Source organism: Schistocerca cancellata, chromosome 8 (genome assembly GCF_023864275.1).
Source record: "Schistocerca cancellata isolate TAMUIC-IGC-003103 chromosome 8, iqSchCanc2.1, whole genome shotgun sequence".
NCBI lineage: Eukaryota > Metazoa > Arthropoda > Insecta > Orthoptera > Acrididae > Schistocerca > Schistocerca cancellata.
In genome coordinates this window covers 587622602-587645897 of record NC_064633.1, presented here as the reverse complement: position 1 = coordinate 587645897, position 23296 = coordinate 587622602, and the positions used below count along the sequence as shown (strand labels likewise).

The 23296-nt window shown below is 38.5% G+C and overlaps 1 protein-coding gene across 3 annotated transcripts in view; it reads right to left on the bottom strand.

The window, feature by feature from the left end:
* Positions 1 to 23296, bottom strand: part of LOC126094776 (glucosamine-6-phosphate isomerase) — a 126531-nt gene that overhangs the window by 38488 nt on the left and 64747 nt on the right. For 2 of the 3 annotated variants that reach the window (XM_049909330.1, XM_049909331.1), the window contains exon 6: positions 10812 to 10875. The exons of the other annotated variant lie outside the window; for it this stretch is intronic. In XM_049909330.1, the coding sequence (XP_049765287.1) occupies positions 10812 to 10875 (64 nt within the window). The remainder of the gene's footprint in view (positions 1 to 10811; positions 10876 to 23296) is intronic. 3 annotated transcript variants of the gene reach the window in all.

Here is a 23296-nt window from a genome sequence, read left to right as displayed (position 1 = left end):
CAGTGCTCAGCAAAAGTTTTGCTCCTGAAGGAATTTCTCTCACACTCGTCTCAGACAATGGATTACAATTTCGTTCCCATATTCCGATGCAGAAAATGCATTCAACACCTGCTGTCTCCACCCTTCCATCCCTAATCAAATGATGAGTCTGAAAGACTCATGCAGACTTTTAAAATACAGATGAAGGAATATGTGGCCAACACTCCTATGGACCAGGTGCTAACACCTTTTTTGAGTTACTACAGGTTACTACCAATGGGGAGAAAGTCCACCGGAACTTCTCCTTGGTGGTCAGCCCTGCACCCTACTCCACCTCGTGCTGCCAGCACCTGTTGGGCCATCCAAGACTCTGTCTTCATGCTTCCGTCTGGGCGCCCACATGTGGGTGTGGGGCTTTGGACACCGGACAAACAGATTCCAGCAGTCGTCAAGTAGCAGCGACACCATGTCTTCACTATGGCTATGGGGGACTGGATGCTAACAAGACATCAAAATCAGCTTTGCCTGTGACAGGGGACTCACCTTCAACCGCCTCCATGCTCTCCAGTCGACACACATCGCAATGATCACACCTTTCATTTCTCTTCTGCTCACCCTCCGCTATTTCCCCTTCTGCTCCAGAGCTGTTCCTGCCCCCTCATTCTTAGCTCTGTTCACCACTGCCACACACTACCTCATCTCCCTCTGTTTATATGCCACTCGAGATGGACTTGATGTTTGCAGATCAGGCTGCGGAATTGGCCCCACCCCCACCACTGCAGCTCCCTTCCATGTCAGGACTCGACTTAGACATGGAGCCACCAAACCTAGGACTGTGCCCCAGGCGAGAACCTTTGAACCATGCCCTCCAGTCCACTCTGATGGGAGCTGGTAAAATTGGATGGGCCATCTGATGCTTCCGAAGACAACACCCTGGTTCCGAGGGCTGCCTGGGTGCATAGCCAAGCAGGTGTCAACTTGACAAGATACAGCTCACTGCTTCCCCACCAAAGAAGGGATGTGGTAACCCCCTGGGCTACAACTAGACATTGGACATCACCCATTGTCTCTGACAGGCGAAGCATGGGCACCACGGGCAGACACTGCGGCCAAGCAACTGCACATGACAGCTGCACAGATACGTCCCAGCACCGCCTGTGAGACTTTACGTCTACGTTTCAATTGCCGCTAGCAATCACTTTCAGTTTGCTCTTGCTCATTGTGCTATTTACTACACTACCAAGAACTGTTATATACCTATCCTACCACTATACGCTACATCCATTGTGAATTATTTTCCTGTGAGATCGTGAAATATAGTTGTTCTGGAGGTGCTGTCTTGTGGTTTTTTTTGTATGTGTATTGCAAGTTACAACAATAGGAAAACAAGGAGTGAGGGAGAGGAAAGAATGGGAAAGCCATCCAGTAAAATTTTGTACAGTGCATGATTTAACCATTGCAAACAGAAAGAAGACAGTATATATGAAACAGATATGGAAGCACCAGAAGGGTTAAGATAAATTACATAATGATAAGACCAAGATTTTGAAATGAGATTTTAAACTGTAAAACATTTTCAGGAGTAGATGGGAATTGCGACCACAATTTATTAGTTGTGAAATGCAGATTACAGCTGGAGATATTTGAGAAACTTCGGAAATTGAAGATATTGGATGTGGGTCAGCTGAAATAACCACAAGTTGCTGAAATTTTCAGAGAAAGGTTTACACAAACAACTGATTGAAATACACAAAAAAATACAATAAAAAAAGGTGAAGTTCAAGGGGGAAATCTCCGAACCCTTTGATATCAAGACAGACATTTGTCAAGGTAACGGACTCTCGCCACTCCTCTTCAACCTAGTGCTGGATAAGGTCATCAAGGAATGGGAGAAAGAGCTGCAAATACAAGGCCATTGGAAGCCAGTGCGACTTGGACTACCCAAGGACAAGCTGGAGGTCAGCTGTCTAGCCTTCGCAGAAAATCTGGCACACTCACAGATAATGAAACTACAACAATCAGACAGATAGAAGTACTCAAAGAGTACGCAGAAAAAGTAGGGCTACATATTTTGTTTCAGAAAACTGAGTTCTTCTACACGAAATTAAACACTCCAAATTTGAACACAAAGTATGGCAAGATCAACAGGGTCACACACTTTAAGTACCTAGGTAAAGTGCTTGAACTGACAGGAAAGGAGAAAGCTGCCCAGAACATTAGGCTATTGAAAATGAAGAGAGCCTTATACAAAACACAGAGTATTTACAACAAGAAATGTCTGTCCACCTGCACCAAAATTCGTCACTACAACACTGTCATCAAACCTGAGGTGCTATACGCCAGTGAGGCTAATGTTACACACAAAGGCCGGCCTTGAGAACATTCTCACACAGGGGAAAAAAAAAGTCATTATGAAAATTATTGGGCCAAAACTCACAGACAATGGATATAGGCTTCACTCCAGGGATGCCACAGAAAAGTTCTCCAACATCGCAGCAGACATTAGAAAGAGGCGACTAAAATTTTATGGAGACATAAGCAGACTCCCACAGACCAGACTCGCCAACAGAATCCTCAGGTACATCCAGAGACTCAAGATCATTACACCCTGGATGACACAAGTCAAAATCGATCTGGAAAGAGCTCAGATAGATTCAGCAGATGTCATGGACATAGGCATCTGTAGACACAAGGTGTACAAGTGGGAAGTGATTTTGAAGGAAACAGCACCTAAAGCCCAAAGGCCAAAGTGGATGGAAGTAGGAAGAGAGCCTTTAGTGAACGAATGAAGGAGAACAGGAAGAACAAGGAATAATGAATGTTTCACTTGGTCAGATAAAAGGCCTGTAACATGTGTAATAATAATAATAATAATAATAATAATAATAATAATAAATGAATGACCAACTGTGGGAGATGATATAGTGAAAGCAACAAAGTAACAGCTGAGAAGAAACTCAGGGCCTAAGAATCTTAAGATAACACAGAAATGGTAACTTGAATTGATTAAAAGTGAAGGTATGTATGAATATAGGAAACATAGATGCTGCATACAGTACAATTAAATAAATCTTGGAACAAAAGATCGTATTAACAGCAAGAATTCAGATAACATGCCATGCTAAGCAAAGAAAGGAAGGCTGAAGAGTGGAAGGAATGTATAAAAGAGTTTTGTAAAGAAAAGAAACTTGAAGTCAAAGAAAATGTAATGGGAAAAACAATACGGAAAGAAGAATTTGATACAGTACCAAAAGACCTATGCTGAAAGATGATGTAGGGAGTAGATGAGATTCCCTCATTAAGTTTTTTAGCAGAACCAAATATGGCAAAACTGCTGCACAAAGAATGTGAGAAATACAAGACGGGCAAAATACCTTCAGACTACAATACCAATAACAAAAGGAAGCAGATGAGTTTTATCAAACCATCAGTTTAATAAGGTTTGGTTGCAAAATACTATCACTAATAACTAAAAAAGCATGGAAAAACTGACAGAGATTGACCTGGAAGATCAGTTTTGGCTCCAGAGAAATGTAGGAACACACAAAGCAATACTGACACTTTGACGTATCTTAGAAGACAAGTTGAGCACAGGCATACCCAGATATATACTGTTTGTAGATTTAGAAAGACATTTCAACAATGTTGACTGGAACACAATCTTTGAAACTCTAAAAATATCAAGAATAAAACACAGGAGCAAAAAGCTATCTACAAGCTGTGCAGAAACCAGATTGCAGTTACAGGAGCCAAAGAGCATGAAAGCAAAACCCTAACTGAGAAAGGGTACAATAGGTTTGCAGCTATTCCACACGTTATTCAGTCTACGCATAGACCAACCGTCAAAGGAAATCAAGGATACATTTGGAACGTAAATTAAAAATTTGAGCAGAAGAAATAAAGGTAAAATCTTCAGAATTGTTAGGCTGCAAAATGTCCCTCTTCAAACTTTTTCTGTAGCCAATGTTTTGACATCTCTGCTGGACACTTCTAGTGTTTCCAGTTGTCTGAACAATGTTGAAAACTGTAGCAATGTTCATTTGTAAAAGAATGTTCATTTGTAAAAGAATGTTTTTTACACTTATTCAGAAGAAGGGGAGTGGTTTGGCATAAGTTATCCAGTTACAATTGGTGGACATGAAAGAAAGCTGGAATGTTTAAGAAACTATTGTCACACCATGAAAGTGGCTTCGTAATAATTGTTTGTATCCCTCATGCAACGAGGTTGGACTGAGTGAGTTGGTGCAGTGGATAGCATATGGGAGGATGACAGTTTAGGTCACCACACAGCCATCAAGATGGAGGTTTTCTGTGGGTTACTTCAGGTAACAGTCGAATGGTTCCTTTGAAAGGGCACAAGTGATTTCCTTCATCTTCACTAATCCAGCTTCTGCTCTGTCTAATAACCTCACTGTCGGCAGGATGTTAACAACTTCTTCCTTTTTCCATGATGGCTGGGTATTTATTTCCTTTGTGGAGAGGAGCCATGAAGCTGGAAGCCAACAACCATAATCACTACTGAAATTTCTTTCATTTCTAGAGATCTCAATCACTCCTTGGACCTTCCTTCTATGAACATAAAATTATTTGCCAAGCACTATTATGTTGTTGAAATCTATATCCTGGCTACAGTCCTGATGTTCCTCTCCTGAAAATCTCACACTTGGTTTTAAATGCATGATGTGTTCATGCTCTTTAATCGGCTCTGTAATTGTCCTGCCAGTTTTCCCTATCTACACTTTCCCACAGCCACATGTCCCTTCATGGACTCCTACAGTGTTAGCTCAAAAACAGTCTTTATATTTTGTACTGACTCAAAAAACATTGTTTCTGTATCATTTTTTGAAGAATCCTGTATGTATGGTCAGTTACTTGCAAAACAAAGTCTTGGAACATTGTCAGATCTTCTATAGAAAATTTCATTCTCTATCTGCAAAGTGAAAGTTATTTTGGGATAAATTTAAGAAGATGTGGAATTATATAACTCATATTTACTGTGTAACCCTAAAGCAAATGTGTTATCTACAAAGTGGGGTTAGCAAGAAGGATTCTGTGGTACATTATTTAATTATGGTTGTTCAAAACGATCCATAAAAATGTTAGCAGCTACTGGTGACAAAGGTGAACCCATAGCAACACTTCCAGATCATTCACAACATTCTTCTTTATATTTAAAATAGCATAGACAGATTTTGATAAGTCCACAAATAACTGGAGCACTTTTTTTTTTACGTTTGTTGATAATGTAACTCTATCAGATGTTGAGGGACTTGGATGATCAGTTAAATGCAATGGATATGGTGTTGAAAAATAGGTGATAAGATGAACATAAAAGTAAAAAATGTGAGTGGAATGCAGTAAAAAAGAAAGGGGTAAAAACTGCACAGGGAGACAAAACCTTGACTACAGACAGCAGGTTCAAATAGATGTATGTTGCTGTAGTTACATATAAATTATTTAAATGGATAGCTAAAAATTGTACTCGCGAAGTACCAGCAGAATGCACACACATATAAAAGACTGTTGTGACTGGCAAGCTTTCGGGGCCAGTGGCTTTTTCTTCAGGCAGAAGGGTTTAAGGGGAAGGAAGAAGGGTGAAGGAAAATGATTGGAGAGGTCTAGGAAAGTCACCCATAACTGCGGGTCAGGGTAGACTTACTGTAAGGGTAAGTCTCTCCTGACAACCTGTGGTTCTGGGTAACTTTCCCAAAATCTACCCCTTTTTCCTAGACCTCTCCAGTCCTTTTCCTTTACCCTTCTTCTTTCCCCTTCAACCTTTCAGCCTGAAGAAGGAGTGCCACTGGCTCCGAAAGCTTGCCAGCCACAACAGTCTTTTATATATGTGTGTGTGTGTGTGTGTTTTCTGCCACCACCTGGTGAGTAGATTTCTTTTCTATTCAATTAAATAATTTCTTCAATAACTGATTGTTTTCGTAGTTATACAGAGATAGAGAAAACAGACAGGATAGACTAGAATTATTTTCTTTTATACTCAGGATACTGAGCTTAATTGTATATTATTAACACATTAAACATCAGATACACTGTGCTGTGAGAAAGAACTAATTGTCTACAAGTAAGTTTCTCGCATTTCTTTGACTAATAGCTCTCACTATAAGAAGGGGTTAATAAAGCAAAACCTTATTTGAACTGAAAACAGAAAAAAAAGAAACTGACTTAAAATACCTGAAACATCTGTGTGGGTGTTCCTCATATGTGATGCATTGTCACAAGAGCCATACAGAAGAAGGTATTCTGAAGGCCAAGTGGATGAATACAGTGAACAAAATGAAAATTTGACACAGATAAATTGGAATGTCTATGAAAACAGATTCCAAGAAGCTGTCATTTGCATATTACACCACATGTACATAGTGCACTTTACTACTAATAATTCTGTCTGAAAATATGACTGTGTACAGTGATTTTGGATAATAAAATCAGAATATTATAAATACAAATATTTAAGTTTGTGGTCCTTCATTTATGACTGACTCATCATGAGAACCATCTGAATTTGTTTCCTTGTCAGGTTGCATGCAATTAAAGACATAGGTCAAGACTTTTAACAAGCATAACTTTGTGGTTTATCAACCACTACCAATTAAAACCAAAATGAAATAAGGGACACAGACACTACATTATGATGCAAAACTATACAACATGATGATAATTATGAGAAATGTTTTAAGTGTGATTTTGTATATAAAAGTGATTTTTTAAGCAAAATTATCATGTGAATCACCAGTGCCCAGTACTTCCATATTTTTAGTTTGGTTATTGCTGTGACTGCCCTACTCAAAACAATGAATTCTAAATTAATGACTTTTTCCTTCATTAGCTGGGCATAAAAATATGAGCCCATTACCACAATGGAATAAAATAGAAATCAAACATTGCCCAAACTGTTTCCGAAAGTTAGAATTCTAGCTTTGTACTAAGTATTTGGTTTCCTCTTCTTTATTTTGTGTTTTATAAAGAACAGTGTTTTCATTTTCCAGGGGTGTGGTTTGTCTAATGCAAATAAATGAAAATCTGTTTGTATTGTGCCATACACATTTCATTTTTTCTCATTTGTGTTGCATTTTCAGTGGCCTAGATATGTGTTTTTGTTTTTGTATTTGGTAATTGTGTTACAAAATAATTACAGATTTGTTACTACATTCTTCTTCTTTCATTGACACTACATCCTAGGATCGGACTTGGCCTCTTTGATAATTTTCCACTATTCCTCTCTGGGTTTTGCTATAGATCTCCTGTTACAGCACCAACTCGCTCCAACCCCACCACTCCATCTCAACCTCAGTCAGCCTTTTGCTCTTCCTCCAGGTTCACTGCAGTAGGCTTTCCTTGCAGGATCTGTCTCATTGAGTTGTCCAGCCCATTTCAATTTATATTACTTTATGAACTTTACCACGTCATCATCCTTATAGCAGTCATAAAGTTAATCATTTCTTTGTCTTCTCCAATGGCCATTTTCATACATAGGTCCAAAGATTCTCCTCAATACACTTCTTTTATGTGATCTCAGTCTGCTTTCACCTTGCTTTGTAACTGTCCACATTTATGAGCCAAATGTATATATTGGACGTACCAGCATTAGAGTTGGCACTTAGTCTCTCGTGATAAAAACCTGGATTTAAAATGTCACAGCATTCCAAAATACTGTCAATTAGAAGCACTTATGCAGGCCATAATTTCAGTTGAATTGCTGCCATTTGTTTCTATCTTTGAACCCAGATATGTGAAACATTCCACTTGCTCAAGTCATTCCATCAAGGTTTACTGTGGACCGTGATTTGTACCATTATACACATAATTGGTCCTTCCTTCATTAATTTTGAAGCCCATCTTCTCTGCACTCAGTTTTAGAGCTGACAATGCACTTTGTAGATCTCTAAATGTTCTACTCATCAGGTCTAAATCATCTGCGTATCCCAATAGTTGTACTGACTTATACTAGATAGTACCTCTTTTCAGGATACCTGATTCATGCACCACTTTTCTGAACACCAGACTGAAGAGTAGGCATGAAAGCCCATCCCCTTGTCTTAACCCAGTTCGTGAGGGAAACCGGGGTGATAGCCTAGACTGCACTCACGCAATACACAAGGGGTGCCTTAGGGCAACCTCTATGAAACGCACCAACTTTTCACATATCTGAAATTCCCACATTGCCTCATCAAAGTTTAGCCCAATTTACTGTGTCATGTGCAGATCTGAAATCAATGAAAAGATAGTACACACTAACATTAAATTCAATGGTCTTTTCTACTATTTGCCACAGGGTAAATATCTAGTTCATAGTTGATTTTCCTGATCTGAATCCACACCAATAACTTCCAATAATGTTTTCTGCTATGGGGGAGAATCTACTAAACAAAATATTTGACAACACTTTATATGCAATATTTAGGAGTGTTAAGGCTCCAACAGCTGCATTTAAATATATATCCTTTCTTGTGTATCAAACACACTATCCCTAAATTCCATTCTTCTGGCAACTCTTCCTCTTCCCAGAGGAGGCATAAAATCTTGTATACTCTGCTGTTTAACTCAGCTTCTCTGGCTTTCAATACTTCTGATGTTAGATTATCAGTCCCTGATGCTTTATTGTTCTTCAGTTGTACAACTGCTTTGTCTACTTCTCTCTGAGAGAGGGGAGGGACTGAGGCCTCAACCTCTTCTTCTGGCTGGATTATGATTTCTTCAAATAGGGGGCTCTGGAGCATCCAACAGTTCACTAAAATACTCTACCCAACATTCCAAAATCTCCTGGTCATCAGTTAGTAATTCCCCATTTTTTTCTTTTACGTGTATTAATAAATGGCTTAAATGTTCTTCTAAGACCATTAATTTTCTGAAAGAATTTTCTGACATCATTTGTTTCTCCAAAGGTCTCCAATTCTTCAATCTGCTGTCTTCCCCATTCACTTTTCTTCTTCCTATGCAGTTTCTTCTCTTTTTCCCTTTCATCTTGATAATTTCTTATCACTAGGCATTTTCCTATAAGCCAGGCTTTTCTCATAACTTATTCTCTTATAATTTTCAACAAACCAGGAATTCCTTGGTTGTTTTCCTTCTTTCCCTAGCACTTTTTCTGCTGCCTTAATGACTGTGTCCCTGCAAGCACTCCATTCCTGATCCAGAGTATCACTTACACTAGGAGTGTACAGTGCAAGATTCTCAGTAACCTTCTCAGAGTATCTTTTAGCAATCTCCTCATCTTTTAGCTTTGATACCACAGACTTCTGTGAAATGTTTCTTTCACTTTTTTTTGCATTACACATTCGAACTCTTAGTTTCGCAATTGCAAGATGGTGATCTGAATCCACATTAGCCACTCTGTACGTACATACAACTAGTAAGTTTGAGAAATAGCTGCTATCAATAATTATATGATCATTTTGGTTCAAAGTATGCTGATCAGGGCTACACCATGTTACTTTATGGATCCTTCTGTGTGGGAACATAGTGCTACCAACAGCCATGTTATGTGCTAGTGCAGGCTGAACAACTGTTCGTCAATTACCATGTGTGTACTCATGGAGGCTATGCTTTCCTATTGCTGGATGGTAATGATCTTCTTTCCCAATCTGTGCATTGAGGTCTCCAATAATTATTTTAACATTATTGCCCAGGGCATCCGCCATAGGCTCCCTAGTGGTTATCATAGAAGGCATCTTTATCCTGGTCATCTGCTACTTCTGTTGGTGCATGTGATTGATCGATGAATAGTTTGTGAATCAGACCTTCAATCTCGTTTGTGAGATTCTAGATGTTATTCCAGTAAATCCAAGCCACTATGTTTAAAGTTTTGCCTTACTGAAAACCCTGTACCAAATTCATTGTTGCTCTCTGGAACATGGCAGAAGATTATCCAGCTTCCCATTCCATTGCATTTCCTGTATGGCAACGATGCCTGCCTTAGTTTTATTAAGCTATTCTAGCAGTGACCTCATGGCTTCCACCCTGTATAATGATATTACATTTCACATTACAATAGAAGCATCATTTTTCCTTTTTCATTTGCCTCCTCCAACTTCAAGGACCAGGATTTGTATTGGGTTTACTCCTTTAGGGCAGTTGGCTTCACTATGCATCTAGGGCCCTCCCTGCCCTATGTTGTGGGACACAATTTGCCTGACTCCTCCGCCAAGACCACTCCGGCTTAGGTGACCCTCCCAGTAGCTATGCTACTGCTGGCACAGATCTTGACTTCGACGGAGCACACAAGCCCTCTTGCCCGGCACTGAAGGACCCTTGGAAAAGGTAGCATCTCCTGGGAGGGTATTACTACATTGCAGTTCTTCCTTAACAACAAGAGAATAAGAAAAAAACTGTAACACAGTATCAATTCTGTAATTATATAATGAAATTATCACATACAAAAACAAATATTACAAACCACTGAAGATGTTTCACCAATAAATTGAAGCAAAATGCATATGACACAATACAAACAGCCTTTATTTAGTTGAATCAGATGAACTAGCCTCTAAGACAATAAAAGCAACTGCAAAACAACAAAAACCTAAAAAATGATGATTGTTTTTATTATTTATTCAGTGAGAGTATGGTGATTCCTTTGCTTTGCAAGTGTTTCATCCACATTTTTTTCAACTGACATTAAATCAGGAACACTGAATTAGTTTATAGTTTTAAAGGTGAAGTAATAAAGCTTACCAGATAAAGTACTAAGTTAGTGTACAAAACGATCAAATCAGCTGTTAAGAAGCCTGTTATTGACAAGGCAAAACAGAGACACAAATAGCGTGCAAGCAACAGCCCTGATGGCAAACAACATTAAGATTTTTGCCCTTCTCCAATACCATTATGTTTATTCCATCCAGAACCATCTTCTTCAATCAGTTTGTGATGAACTTCACTCAGTGCCTGTACATAAAATAAAGCTTTAGATCTCCAGTCACACCAACAGTATTACTTAGAAAATGGACTTCTAAACAGCATACTTGGAAAAAAGGGTAATGTGCATTCTCATTTACATTCATCCATAATTAAACCAAATCCAAAATAAACTACTTCAACCACAGCGTAAAATTATCATGCACATGAAAAATTAGGCTAAATAAAAACTACACCTGGATGAAATATTCTGTCAGTACCTGGAAGACCATAGACAAATTAAAAACTGAAATACACAATGCTGATGCTCCACAATAATACTTATTTAGGAACTGGTTTTCGTCTTTCTAGGCCATCCTCAGACAAGTTAAGACTATAAACAGCAAGAGTTTATAGCTGTACAATGGTCGTTTTTCCAGATATATGTGACCTTTCATGACTAGACATGTATATGAAAAACTCAATCATATTAAAAGTACTTTAAGAGGCTATTATCAGATAAACCATACCACATTATACTCACAGATTAAAAGTATATGCATGTAAAGACCAAGACAGTATACAAGTTAGTACTGGCACAGACTGCTATGTTATACTGACAAAATAGCTGGCAAATGTGATGAACAGGAAAAAAAGGGAGGAGACAAGAGGAAGGAGTCAGTGGAATGTGGATGGGAACAGATATACTATTTACAACAAGCATATTATCTTAGGCTGAGAATTATATAACTAGCTACTGCTACTTTATAAGTGGGAATAATGACACCATAGTTGGTCATTAAGAATTAAATCAGGGTTCTATGACTGATGTTTATTGAATTCGGGTAATGTTTAATTTCTGCCTTTATTTGCTGTATAGACATCACATTTAATATCATGAGAATGGAATTCAGTCAGAGTGTGTTCAGCATATGTGGAATCTCTCTTTCTCAGTTTATAACTTCTTTCATGTTCAGCAAAGGCAGAACAACTAGATTGTCTAAGTATGAACAGAGTTGGAGATGAAAAAGAAAGATTCCACCTCTGATGAATATGGTGATGTAATCAAGCCTCATACATATTCTGAAACCTTTGTTAGTAATGGGTATCCGTAGTTCAAATAAAACTGTTTCTCTAAAATTCATTATTTCAGGCATAACTATTTATGTTTTATGTAATTATGATGATTTTTGAAGTTTTAAGAAGAAAATCTATAAATTTAATTTTAAAGTTTTGTTAAAACATGTATCAGTTAATTGAAATAATGTCTTTGACAACAATATAAATCATCTAAATCTCTTTGCCTCAGTTGCAGTCTTTGTACTACTTGTTTGCACTTGATAAGAAGTATTTGTGTAGTGGGGTCATCATATTTTGTGATGCTGTAGAAAGGAGACACGTTTAGCTGGAATTAGTGGCTCAGGGGAGCGAATGGGTGTTAAATGTTGTCAATTTGAAATTTGAAGAGCTGAAAACACGAAAGTTATATGTGCAGACATTTTCTTTCATTTTGTTGTCAATGAGTCATTCGAACATTCACAACCCTGGAATCAGTGTATATTCTTCGCACAATCACGACCTGTGGCCAAAGCCATACTCCTAATAAGAAGACAACAAGACCAACTTCAAGACTACCCGCTATGTGAAAAGTTATTTTTAGTACAATGAACAGTGCCCTTCAGTGACAATAATGGCAAAAGTCCATTCAGAGGACAAGTCATTGTATGGATGTTAGTGAAGACGTGTGTTACAATGTGCTACAATTGAATCCTGTTCTTGTGATATTAAATGTGATGTTCTCCATAGAGCAAATAAAGATAGAAAACAAACATCATTTGAAAACCAAAGGCCTGTTGACAATGAACTATAAACTATTATTGTGTAACATCATGCTGTGTAATTCATGTTTTATATGACATCTTTAACAAAATTTAACATGCATTCCAAAAATACATCATGCCTTACATTTCCATTATCATTTAATCACCATATATCAGTTTATTGGATTAGATTAAATTATATATTTGTAGATCCACTGTGAGAAGATCTTCACAGAAATCACATAGGTTGTTTGGTTTATAATTCATATACAAAATATAGCAATGGTTTCAAAGTTTTGATTCAAATCTAAAACAACATACGTCTTCACATTTCATGTTAAGTGAGCTAAATCATCCAGTCTCTTTTAGTCAGTAATATTTTACTACGAAATAAATTGTTCTTTCCCTTATTTCTACTTTACTGTCAGTTTTTATAGTTGGTATCATTCATGGCCAAGATATTCCTTCTTGGGATGAAAGTGTATCACACTACTTTTGACAGACACCATACATTAATGTTTGATGTGGGTCATTCACCTCTGGAGTACCCAGGTTGGAAAAAAATGAGATTATGCCATACATTCATTCAAGAAATTAACAAAATGAGTTTAAAAACTGCAGGAAAAGGATTAATGAAAAATGGAAACTGTACTGTAAAATTTTGGTAAGCATATAACAAAGCCAATTCTGAACATGCATATCATCACAAATATGGAACCTAAACACAAATTTAGAGATTTACTGAGGTCAGAAAGTGAAAATATCAAGTTGCTTGAATATGGCATAAAAATTAATCAGCAAATATGTTGAATTATAGACTGCACTCAGGGATTTAGACATTACGATTGGTTTTCTCCATGGAAACCAGGATGGACCCTAAAAGCATTAATCATGCAAAACTCAATATTTACTCCTCAACTCCTGACACTGCATATAAATGTAACCAGGTGAATCCAATGTTCTTATAGTTTCAAAAAGCGTTTGATTCATTCCCCATCGAGGCGTACTAAAGGCAATGCTTAGGTATCGAACATTTAGTCAGTTATGTGACTGGACTGAAAATGGCTTGACAAGCAGAACACAGTACAGCATCCTGGACAGAGAGTTATTCACAGATAAAGAAGTAATTTGTGCCATGGCTCAGCAATTTGTGACAGGATCATCACTGTTTATGACCTTTATCAACGGATCTTTTTATATGTTTACTTAAGCTTCAGGAAAATTCAAACACGCGCACCTATTTTTCTACATGGTCTACTGAATGGGAAACACATTTTTCCCAGAGAGTAGGCAGTGCACTGATCCTGTTTTCATACAATCAATGGGGCTGTGGCAGCAGCCAGTTGAGCACAAATGCTTCAACAGCACCATCATCATCAAATCCGTGTCCTCCGACTGCTTCATTTAGTGGCCCAAGCAAATGAAAATCGTAGGTCGATAAATCCAGAGTGTGGGGAGGACGTGGTCCTGGACAGTTCCTGAATTTTTTGTCGAGTTCGGGCAGCTGTGTGTGTGCGAGCTCAGTCATGACGCAAAATCACACCCCAGATAGGAAATGTGCACCTTTTGTTTGATTCAAAAATTGCAAACAGTATTTAGCATTTACAGTATGATGTCCATGGAGAAAATCAAGGATAAGAACTCCTTTAAAATAAAAAAAAGACTGTTGCAAAAACCTTGCCCACGGAGAAGTTTTTTTTTGTTTTTTGTTTTTGTTTTGACAGGTGCAGATTCATCCTTTTTGCCCCATTCCATGCTGCCTTTTTTTGTGTGTAATGGTGCATCCATGTTTCATTGTAGGTCAAAGTCCAGTGCGAATATATTCCCCTTCAGTTTGGTAGTGTGTCAGTAGCTGTTTCCACACTTCGAGGTGATGAAATTTGTGCTCCATGCTGGGAAAACAGGGCACCCATCTTTTCCTTATGCCAACCTCAGTAGCTATTTCAGTAACTGTTGTTCGGTGATAGTCTTCACAACGCTGGCTAACAACACCGATCCTCAGGCAATGTCAGTGAGCTGCATTCTCAACCATTTGTTGAGCTTGTACAAACTGTTTGTGCCATATGTACACTTCAGTCTCTATCAGGATCTTGACCCGAACAGTGTCACAAGTCTTTTTTAAAATTTTTGATGGTTTTACACCCACTGTTGTGAGAAACTTTATTATAATGAGTTGTGCAGCAGATGACTGAATCTCTTCCTCTGATATGGCGATTCAGACTATAGAAATGGTAAGAAAACATTCTAGCTTGAAGAACAATCACTGGAAATGAAAGCAACAATGAGCAGAAATTACAACACTCTCCATTTACAAAAAGGCACACAAAACAAAAATTCCAGTTTATATTTGATTCACCCTCATAAAATTAACTGGAATCTTACATAGTTTTATTTAATGACAAAGTTGTATCAACTTAGTGCCGAGACTAGCAACTGGCTCTTAATACACAGAAACAAAGTTTTGTGATTCATAAAATCAAAATTATAGCAGTCTTGACAACAGGTCACTGAGCCACAACTGGAGTTTGCCAAGTCATAGCAATACTTGCAGTAACAACGTGTTAGGATATAAAGTCAAACAGCTATACAGCGTGTTACAAAAAGGTACGGCCAAACTTTCAGGAAACATTCTTCACACACAAAGAAAGAAAATATGTTATGTGGACATGTGTCCGGAAATGCTTACTTTCATTGTTAGAACGCATTTTATTACTTCTCTTCAAATCACATTAATCATGGAATGGAAACACACTGCAGCAGAACATACCAGCATGACTTCAAACACTTTGTTACAGGAAATGTTCAAAATGTCCTCCATTAGCGAGGATGCAGATGGATGTAGATGGATACATGTATCCACCCTCCGTCGCATGGAATCCCTGATGCGCTGATACAGCCCTGGAGAATGGCGTATTGTATCACAGCCGTCCACAATACGAGCACGAAGAGTATCTACATTTGGTACCAGGGTTGCGTAGACAAGAGCTTTCAAATGCCCCCATAAATGAAAGTCAAGAAGGTTGAGGTCAGGAGAGCATGGAGGCCATGGAATTGGTCCGCCTCTACCAATCCATCGGTCACCGAATCTGTTGTTGAGAAGCGTACGAACACTTCAACTGAAATGTGCAGGAGCTCCATCGTGCATGAACCACATGTTGTGTTGTACTTGTAAAGGCACATGTTCTAGCAGCACAGGTAGAGCATCCCGTATGAAATCACGATAACGTGCCCCATTGAGCGTAGGTGGAAGAAACTAAAATGAGCTCTAACATGGAAATTAAGCATTTCTGGACACGTGTCCACATAACATCTTTTCTTTATTTGTGTGTGAGGAATGTTTCCTGAAAGTTTGGCCGTACCAATTTGTAACACCCTGTATAAACTCAGTTGGAGTTAACGCAAGTGACAAGCACTAATTTGCTGTTAGTTTACTTGGAAACTGCTTGCTGCTTATCATGAGCAGTTGCCTTAACCATCTGGATATCTGAGCATGTCTACAGGCCTAACTCACTGATGTTCCCACCTACAATTTCTAAATGCTACTAATGCTATTGCATCTTAGTTAATTAATTTGATTTTAGAGTGCATATAATTCATTTCAAATATATCCATGTGACAGGGTAAGCTACTGTCCTCCACTGACTCCATTCACCCATTCGTGTTATTCCTGCAAACCTTGTAGGAGAACCCCCTTTCTCTTTCATATTACTGGTTTAAACTTGTATTAAGGGTCTGTATAAATATACTGCAGCTGTACACAAGTTTACACTCACTGTTGAAAATGTCAAATACCATGAAGAAATAATCCAAAGTCAGCAAAAATACACACACACACACACACACACACACACACACACACCATAGTGTATGTGGAGATTTATTACACTCAACCGTAACAGCTAGAACAGCCACTACAATGCATTAGCACAATCATGGCATGACCATGTTATCAGATCTGACAGGGAATATAATGAATGTATAATGCATCAGAATGTTAGGGAGATTAGTGAAGTACTGTGGAGAATGCTGCATGTTTACACAAGACAACATTACCAGTAGATGACAAAGTTTGAAAGGAGCATCAAGTGGGGCTATCTGAGGTAGGTAGGCTGACTTGAGCAAGCATGCAGGCATCTGCACCTGGCAACAAGTAATGCGTACACAACCACACGCCACACCATTTCACCACTTCTGGTTGAAGACAAGCAAACGTCGTGCTAATGAATAATCATCCAGTGAGTAGTTTGCCATTAACATCACAACACAAGTGGCTATTTTTGGAGTGGTCCTCTACTTGGAAGACCGGGATTATTGATTACCTGTGTCAATATCATTTTCAGTTATGAATTTCAGTTCTGTACCACTTTCAATGACTACCATCTGTGAATGTAACAGTGCTGATGTGAGAGAAGACAGTCTACTAATGTTTTAGAAAGATACACTCATGTTATTCCTACAATCAAGGTGCAGAGCCATTGTGCATGACTATATGTCAATTAAGGTAGTGAGTGAGGAACCTCGGATATCACAGACATACTGCATCCTCATGCATTAAGCACTCATGAGACAGTATCTACATACCATCTTTCAATCAGATAATGTTTATCCTCACACAGCATGTCTCTACAAACTGCCTGCATGATGATAAGGTACTTTTATGACCAGTAGGGTCCACTGACTTGTTGCCAATAGAACTTGTGTAGATCAGCTTGGACATCAACCCCATCCCAGAGTGAATTTTCTGGATATCAAGGGCCAGTTACAACAGTTATGCACTAATTAACCTCAGGAGATGATACAGTGAACGTGTGACATCCTAGTCAATTAAATCAGTGAATGCCTCAAGGTCCAAGGAGGTTCAGCATCCTACTGACAAGGGACCAGCAGTGTGCTCATAAGTTGTTTTTGTGATCTTTGAAATAAAGCCACATAACATCTCAACATGTGAAGTTTCTATCATTTTCAATGCCATAGGGTCTGAAGCTGCGATGAAATTTTTGAATGATTTCTTGAAGCCTTTAGCAGCCATTTTCTTTATTTCCTGTACGATTGTACAGTTTCGGCCTTAGGATATTTTCAAGTATTTTACAGATGATTTCATTTCACTTTTTCTTCTTCTTCTTCTTCTTCTTCTTCTTCTTCTGCTTCTCCTCCTCCCCCTCCTATGCATGGATCTACATATGTATCATATAAAAACAAATCACATAAGAATGCCGATAATGCAAATAATCACTTCTAATTGTTTGGTTCTTCATGATCTGCCAAGTTGTTGTTTCCATTTTATATACAATATTTTGACGATCGACCCACCTCTCTTCTTCAGGTGCTGTGAATTTTACTGCTATGAATAGTCACTGTCTGGGCTCCAAGCAGACAATTAACCATTGTTGGTATCGTGCCACTATTTATAACTGAGTTCCATTTCCAGAATTCCATTCCAACTGCCCACTACACCCTTTCAAGCTCTTTTCTTTTTCAGAGCCCATACTGATATTCCGTGAAACACAAATTCTCTCATTGTTTTCCAACCTGGTGGATGTGACAGCTGGTGAGATCTTACTAAATTGAGTGCCAAATCTCAAGCCTTCTTTAAACTGAAACCTTCTGTCATTGTTTATTAGGTTTTCTAACATCTTTATTTCAATAGACCCTTTAATTATGCTGCCCCAGAAACTTGGCTTACCATTAATCAGTCAGGCTGAGAAAACTTGAGGAATCAAATTACTACAAACTCTCCCAGTACATTTCCAAATACTGTGTACAGTTGAGCCAGATAGTAGGGGATTCTATCAATAATTTATTTCAAAAGGTTAATTTCATTCTCTCATTATGGTCAAGCACTAGCAGGCAGCTTTGGCTGCCTATAATTTTCTCGTCCCACGGTCTGGCAACAGCAAGTCAGGACTGGGGTGGGCAATCTCCCCTTGTGTGCTGATGAGGTAACGCCGCCTAGGCGACACTGACCAGGCCACGCTTTGGAACTTTCCATGCCACCCCCACAGGTTTCTTGGCTTCTGACCAATTAGTGCGGGGGAAGCTGCATGGCCGTGCTGGATGTACCCCGCCGCCCATTGGTGAGGGGCCCTCTCTGCCGCGTGCCCTATAGCTGTCAACACCACCTGCCTCTCCTGGTGCTGCAGCACCGTGGACTTTGTCTCTGTAGTGGCCACGCCATTCGGACTTGTGTGAATGGCAGACGCCACTATTTATTAACTTCGCCCAGGTTTGATGCAAACTATGCATCGCCTACCACTACATTCTGGCTCACCCTCGCCTCCCTAGGCCTGTCTCATGTTGCCCATTTGAATGCATTTTCTGCCAATAAATGGCCTTTTCACAAAAATTGTCTAAATGATTTATTTCTGCCCACTGCCTTAGCCGCTCCGGCGATACTGAACAACTGTAAGCGTCTGACTGGAATAAGAAAAACAGGATATGAAATGCCATAGGCATGACAGATTCAATTCAGTACCTAGGGGACACTTACTGGTGCAACAATGCAACACTTGAAGATTTGCTGCAAATTTCACTTGCCATAGCTGAAAAGTTAACAGTATTTTACTCCTGCTAGTGATACAGAAACACTGGCACTGTTTTCATTACATTAAAACATTATTTCTGCCACACAGAAAAGGGATATGTTGCTCAAGCACAGCAAGTCTATTATTACCTTAATTACTGCCTGGAAATACAGCTCACAGCTGCCATACCTGATGTGAACACATATGAAACAGCACATTTCTCCATATTATGTAATTATATGACAACTCTTCAAAATTTCATCAACGTTACTTTTACAAAACAATTTCAAATTTCAGTGAAGGTAAGAGTTATATCAAATTTCTGGCATAGCTGAAAAGGCAACACACAAATTTCAGACTGCAGTAAATGGAGTTTATTTGTAACAAATCATTTCAATATTACATAATTACATGACTACTAAACAGCTATATGAGGATTCAGTGTACTAAAGCTGTTTCATGAATAAATTAACAATTACAGAGTGCAGAAAGGCATTACATGAACAGAAGCAGTTATTGTGTAAGATGAAGTTCAGTTAAATTTTCATCTTCATATTACTGTTTGCATCAGTAGTTATAAAATGAACAGTTACTCTGAACACTAAACTTAATAATTACAGCATTCTGAATTATCTGGAACAGTGGAAATTATCTGGAACAGTGGAAATTGCTCCTTATCTGTCTCCTACTGCCCATTTCTACACAAAATGTATAATTACAGCCATCACTTGAGGCTTTGTTAGGAAGTTAGCTTGCAGCAAGTCCACAAACAAATAACAAAAATAATTTGAGGAGTATACTAATTCAGAAGATGTGTGTGTGTGTGTGTGTGTGTGTAGGAGCAGGAATGGCTCAGAAAAATTATTTGTTCAAAGGCGTGTAAGTAGATGATAATTAAGTGCTGATTATGTTGATTATGTATTAGTAGAACCTTGTAGTCTTACTTTCTTACTACTGCTGCAATGAATACTACTTGCCCATTACAACATAAAATAAGCTCAATAATCTCAAACCACGACAAATTGACAGAATAAGAATATATTGTTTTGATAGTAAGTTAATAGCCTTTATGCTGTGATCCTTCAGCTTCTCCTAGCATACATCATGATGAAGTAGTTCATGGGTGATCAAATGGATATCAGTGTCTACCCGAACTGCTGCTCTATCCGAAACCTGTAACCAGCATCTCATCCCCCTCTCTTTTCGTCGAGGCATCGCTCCCACCTATGTTCGCAAACAGGTATGTGTGCTGGCAACAACACTGCTGTTCCTCTGCTTGCTCCAAATTCCGTACATTGTAGGGTATCTTCTTCCTCTTCTTAATCAAACTAACTGCTGATTGTCAGTCCTTACAAAGGATGCAGCCACTATCACAGTTGATCAGCAGTTCCCTTACTCAAATCTTGATAGATTCTTTAATAATACAGTCCCTAAAGTTAGACACCTATGCCACAACTTTAGAATGATTTTCAGGTTCTGACACAGATGTCTAACTTCTGGGACTGTGACCTGGGTCAGTATTCCATACTTGGTTCAGAAACACAGATAAAAGCTACACCATGCCATATACAAAAAAATGGTTCAAAATGTTGACCTCCAAGATGAATTCAGAGAGTACATCAGCAGTTTACCAACTGATAACAGTGAAGTAATTGTGTCTGTTGTTCAGATTTGTGCAATAAGATGATACAGGAGTAGTACACACTGTAGTCTTCATAGTCTTTGCAGAAAATACACAATAGGTATGAGATCTACATTTGCATCAAAATGAGCTGGAGCTCTGTCGTTTTGCAGCCACATTATCTGACTATCTGACAAAATGAAATGGAACAGATCGATACTCATCACACAGAGGAGGCACTGTGTAGCAGGGCATTTAAAAGTGAAATAAGCTATTGGGCAAAATCCTCCTTCAATAGTACAAAAAAATAAACACACACAACTTATATTCATACACTACCAACTCACACACACGTATGGCCATTGTTGTCTCTGGGAACTAAGTGCAAGGGAGAAGTCTAGTGCTGTTAGATGTGCCATAAAGTGCACGTTAAAGAGCAAACTATCATGGCACTGAGTGCTAAAAGGAAATCAGCAATTCTTGCTTTCTCTGTGGCCACTTGACCATATGCCTTGGCAGCAAACAACATGAAAAGAAAGCAAACATCATGGTGTGAAAGAAATGATGAGCTACCAGGAGAAAAGAAGAAACTTTACATTTCTTTATGTAAGTTTTATTTTAAATAATTTCTTTTAGAAGAGAGCACAAGATTAACAATTGATTTCTGCTGGATCTTGTGCAACAAAAATTAATGAAGCAGACTACTCTGATGAGAAAATCAATTACATCTTTAGAGGAGTTAATGGCTACATTAAGATCCCATGCCAGTGGTGGACTGATGCCTATCAAAATGCTATATTTTTGATATGTAAACACCCTCACTGGCAGCAACACTTCTCCTCAACATGTTGTAATGTATACAGAATTATGCTATTAAATATTTTAGACCAAAATAATTGTATCAGTTTATTATAAATCTTGATTAAACATTGGCTTTCCTAATTAGTTGTTGGTTTTGTGCAATATTAGCCTATCTTTCTTTCACCACAGCAGTTAGATTTATTACCAAAATCTGAACATCATTCAGGTGACCATCACAAACAAGAAACACACTGAAGCCAATTGTCTTTTTTATTAGTTTCATAAAAGATTTCACCACACCCAACCCATTCATCTTCATCCCATTAATCAAAGTTCTTTTGCAATCCTCTATGATGTTTTCAATGTAAAAGCTTTCTGCATCTGATGAACATGGTGAGTAATTTTGAATATTTTTCTTTTTTAATTTCTTTGGTCCGTTTTCTCTTCACTAGTATTTTCCTTTTATGATCTTTTTGTGCCTTTTTTCTTTTCCTTTCTATTCATATACCTCTTTTTCTTTACAGTTTCAATATTTTCAGCTGAGGTTAGCACTTTGGATATAGTTGCTGCCTTCCTCTTAAATTCCTGGATGTATCAACAGAAGAAACAGGTGATACTTCCTCAAAAGCATTGTCTGTGTTGGCTCAGGAATAGCCTGTTTTAAAATGGTAATCTTGGAAGTTTTTAGGTTGAGTCAGAATGGAATCTGAAGTCATGTCAATGAAGTAATTTGACTTGGGCATATAATTCTGCTCTTTTGCTGTGCTTGGGATCACTAGATCTTTTGATGACCTTTGAAGTGGTTGGTTGGCCTGTGTGTGAAATTCTGCTCTTCTGACAAATAAGCATAGTCTGTGACTGTGGTTATTTTCGGTGGGATTATTCCACATGCCTTGAAGCTAAGTTTAATTGTGGCCAATCTCTCCCACATTAAAACACGTGGTCCACCTCTCCCAAATAACACTGGTCCATTTATCCTGACTGTCTAGGAAACATGAACCACGCCGACTTCTATCTGCAAGCAGCGAACTCTGTGGTCATTATAGTTTAGTGTCATGCCTACACATCTGTCAAGATCATAGTAAAAAACAGCATCAATATTATGCAAACTAAGTCTTAATAGTAAAGTTAGGTAACTACACCATAAAACTTTTCGCCTTACCAAAACAGAGAATGCGATTTTTCTCCAGAAAAACATGAAAATAACAGCAATACTTTTGCACCACATATGTTCACAAAACAGCTTCCTCAAAAGTAGCAGGCGCTGCTGTCTAGGGGCACATTTGTAAAATACGCCACTGGTCTGCCTCTCTCAGTGGTCAACTCTCCCAGACTTAACCTACTCTTTTCATACGGAGCATATTTTACTTAATGCTGCATCACGTTTGTTCCTGATAAAAGAAGACAGAGTTCCAGTTCATATTGTTCAGTTAAAATATTCACTTTTTCTTTGCACCAAGTTACCATATTCCTACTCAAAATTGCTTTCAGAATGAGATTTTCACTCTGCAGTGGAGTGTGCGCTGATATGAAACTTCCTGGCAGATTAAAACTGTGTGCCGGGCCGAAACTCGAACTTGGGACCTTTGCCTTTCGCGGGCAAGTGCTCTATCAACTGAGCTACCCAAGCATGACTCACGCCCGTCCTCACAGCTTTACTTCCGCCAGTACCTCGCCTCCTACCTTCCAAACTTTACAGAAGCTCTCCC